This window comes from Sphaeroforma arctica (assembly GCF_001186125.1).
Source record: "Sphaeroforma arctica JP610 unplaced genomic scaffold supercont1.49, whole genome shotgun sequence".
NCBI lineage: Eukaryota > Ichthyosporea > Ichthyophonida > Sphaeroforma > Sphaeroforma arctica.
Genome location: NW_014040509.1, coordinates 136,240 through 139,526, shown reverse-complemented (window position 1 = coordinate 139,526; position 3,287 = coordinate 136,240). Strand labels below are relative to the sequence as shown.

The following is a 3,287-nucleotide window of genomic DNA, read 5'->3' as shown; positions in this document are numbered from 1 at the left end:
GTAGCGTCTTGGCAACAAACACCGCTGGTACAACTGTCCACATCGCCGAACGTAGTTGGATCACACACGGTATCAGCCTGAAGAGGGTTGTACTCGAGTCCGAATTCCAGCTCGCACACGTAGTCAGTAGAGCACAGGTTACCGCAGCCGTTGGGATCGTTACAGAAACATGTACCAGCTTTTCCGGGTGCTGCAGTGTTGACGAAAGATCCTTGACATGAACCGAAGGGGCACATGGCATTCGATGGGCCAGTGCATACAGTTGACCGGCAATTAGGCGAGGAGTTGCAAATGGTACATTTTTCGCTCACTGCGTGGTAGTAGTATCCGGATTGGCATGCTGCTTGACTATTCACGGGCAGACAACTGGGTGTGCTTATCCAGACTGGCAGGGCATCAGTGACGCTAGCGGTTTGCTCCACAACACAAGTAGGTGAGAGGCAGAAAGGAATATCTGGGCACGCCTGGCACTCGCAGAAGGGGTTTCCAGGCTGAACAGGACCAGCATCATTGTCTGTATTGCATACCTGTCCTTGAGGACAGAAACGTATGGTCTTGCTACCTATGCCATTGCTCGGAGCGTACACGCTCTCACCATCTAAGCATGTGGTGTTCACGTCGCGAGCACTTCCAGATGTTTTGGTGAAAGCAATTTCGGTAAGACGCAGTGGAGTCAACTTGGAGTAGTTCTCTTGTGTCAGCTGGCAGATGGAATCTAAACAGGGAAGGTCACATACGAACAGAATAATTTGAGATGTATGATCGTCGGTAGCAGCTGTGAAAGCGGCAGCGATATCAGCAGGACTGTGTGATGCTGCCTGCTGGCGAGCACATGCGCCAGCATTATCTACGTCTTTGGTATTTACGCACCAATCGTATGTGTCTACGTCATCAACGTTGGCTCCGATCACTTGCAAGTATCCGGTGATATAGGCAACAGCCCAGTCATCATCCATAAGATCTCCCTCTTTGGTGATCTGGATCCAACCTCCATCACACCAAAAGTCTTCAGTCGGTGCCACAGAGCTTGTAATATACACCTCTGTGAACTCGTATTGAGTTTGAGTTTCAGTGACAGTAGGGGCTGGGCGGTTCGAGATGTGGTACCAGGCCTTGTCAATAATTTTACCATTGCCGGCTCTTATGATACCTTCTTGTTTGTGAACACGATCTTTACCGTTTCCGAAACTGGGCCAATAGTTCTCCCAGTCTCCGGACTCGGTGGGTTCGACATTGCCGGTGCTAGCGGGTTTTTCTGTGGTGGCCATCTTGCGGCCCCCTGCATCTACCGCGGCACCGCTACCATTTTCAACTTCAATGTAAGAACGTCCATACTTGTCCTTTCCATACTTATTGAAACCTGTGTATGAGTATGAACTGGCATCAAAACCATCTACATCGAAGGTCTTGCCCTTGTGTGAGAAGTAGGCCGGTTCCTGTTGTGCAATGGCGTTTGCAGCAACGGTCAGTAAAACTACCGCCGATAGTGGCGACTTCATGATGTTCACGAATGGACGTAAAGAAGAGTCGTGCATTTCGAAATGTAGCTCCTGTTTTATAGCATCCTGAATGTTCAATTTAGGTGGCTATGCCTTTTTGTATTATTAAATCCTAATTTGAGAGGCTAAATAATATAACGGGCGGAATTCACATATCGCGGACTACGGTTATTTGTATAAATTCGAGCCGCCTGGTAAATAAATCTTCCTTTTGGTGTAGATAAGCAATACTATTGGCTATCATTTCACCCCCCAAAAAAAACAAGAATTTGATATCGTTAGCAAAGAAACTATGGATTTCATTCGCTTTCGTTTTCAGTTGTCATGCAAATTCAAACTCTCACAGACGCACATCTCACCCCTCAGCCAAGAGGAGACAGAGTCAAAGACTGCTTTCCGCATACTTCTCACACACAAGTCAATCGCGAGCTCTAAAACAAATTTCTGGGGGGGGGGGGGGGGGGAGTTTGAAACAATTTGCACAGTCCCACATCCCGAGTTTTTCAACTCCAAACCCCTCTCCACAGTCCTCACGGCAGTTTTTGACTGATATTAATATATTTTATAAATACACAGTCCTCCTGGTAGGCTCTCGGCACCAATTTTTGGAAACAAATTATTTGTCGACTTGGGCGCCCTGTCACAGTTTGTCAGTCAGGGGCCCACAGATTGTCAGGGCCTCCAGCGGTTGGCCAAAGGATTATCAGGGCTCTTAGAGGTTGGTCGTAAGACGTGTAGACCTGACCCAGCATCACATTATTAAATTAATTATGAGGCGAGAAATTGCCTTAATTTACGTAAGAAATACGTATTACGTGAAACTTGAAATTTGAAAATTAAGATTCTTGTGTGTGATAGAATTAGGAATTAGGAATTAGGAATTAAGAAGTATGTTTACAAATTCAGTTAATTAAAGAATACGTTATAAGGCGACTCAAGCACTCGACTTGCGGAGTGGACATATGATATAAATCACACATTGACATTTGACGGTCGTGAGGTGAAGCTCAGCGTTCCTACTTCTGAAATCTACGTAGACAGAGCTGTATGCCGTATGCTTTCAACTGTAACACTGTTTGTTATTTGTACACTCTATAACCTGTTTGAATGTAAAAATAGTGCACTCGGATTCTGGACCGTTAACCAGCTCATGCCCGCACCACTAAAAACAAAGATCCCACCATGTTCAGATGAACACATGGGTTTGTATTGTAGCACACCTGGCATACAAGTGGAATAGAAAGTGCTATGTGAACAGCCGGCACTGTGTAAGCTCATAGGCAGACGCTCCGTCATACATCAAGTTATGAAGGTTACAACCACGAGGGTCTCACTCATAAAAAGCAATCTTCCGCCTATGTGACTTCAATCGTGTATGTCATCGGCACATCTATCTACACCACACCAACTAACCCATTACGATGCCTGCGTTGATCAGGCAAGCATGAGTGTTGCAGTTGACTCGTACGAAGTATGCGAATCTAGGCTTCGCATATGGACTGATAGATTGAAAGTGCTACAGAAACAACACTGTCAGCGTGGCGTTTCTCTCAGCGATGAGTATTCCAACGTGAGTGTTTATATTTTAAATTCCTATGTGTGTATTTATGTATTTATGCATACGTACGTGTGTATGTATGTATGTACGTATATATGTATGTATGTATGTACGTATGTATGAATATATATATATATATGTGTGTGTGTGTATGTGTATATGTATATGTATATGTATAACGTATATATATATATATATATATATATTATATATATGTTGTGTGTGTGTGT

General features: G+C 44.5%; 2 protein-coding genes across 2 annotated transcripts in view; one reads left to right on the top strand and one right to left on the bottom strand.

Annotated features, from left to right (window-relative positions):
- The window catches only part of SARC_01273 (hypothetical protein), a gene marked incomplete at its 3' end in the record, with an annotated part of 6,790 nt that extends 5,276 nt beyond the window's left edge, over positions 1–1,514 (bottom strand). The window contains exon 1 of the mRNA XM_014305019.1: positions 69–1,514. Within this exon, the coding sequence (XP_014160494.1) occupies positions 69–1,499 (1,431 nt within the window). The 5' untranslated portion in view covers positions 1,500–1,514. The remainder of the gene's footprint in view (positions 1–68) is intronic.
- A 913-nt stretch (positions 1,515–2,427) lies between these two features.
- Positions 2,428–3,066, top strand: SARC_01272 (hypothetical protein; the record flags this gene model as incomplete). The annotated part of the gene is made up of 1 exon (XM_014305018.1): positions 2,428–3,066. A coding segment is annotated over one exon (312 nt), but the record flags the coding sequence as incomplete, so codon positions are not given.
- Between the last annotated feature and the right edge of the window lie 221 nt (positions 3,067–3,287).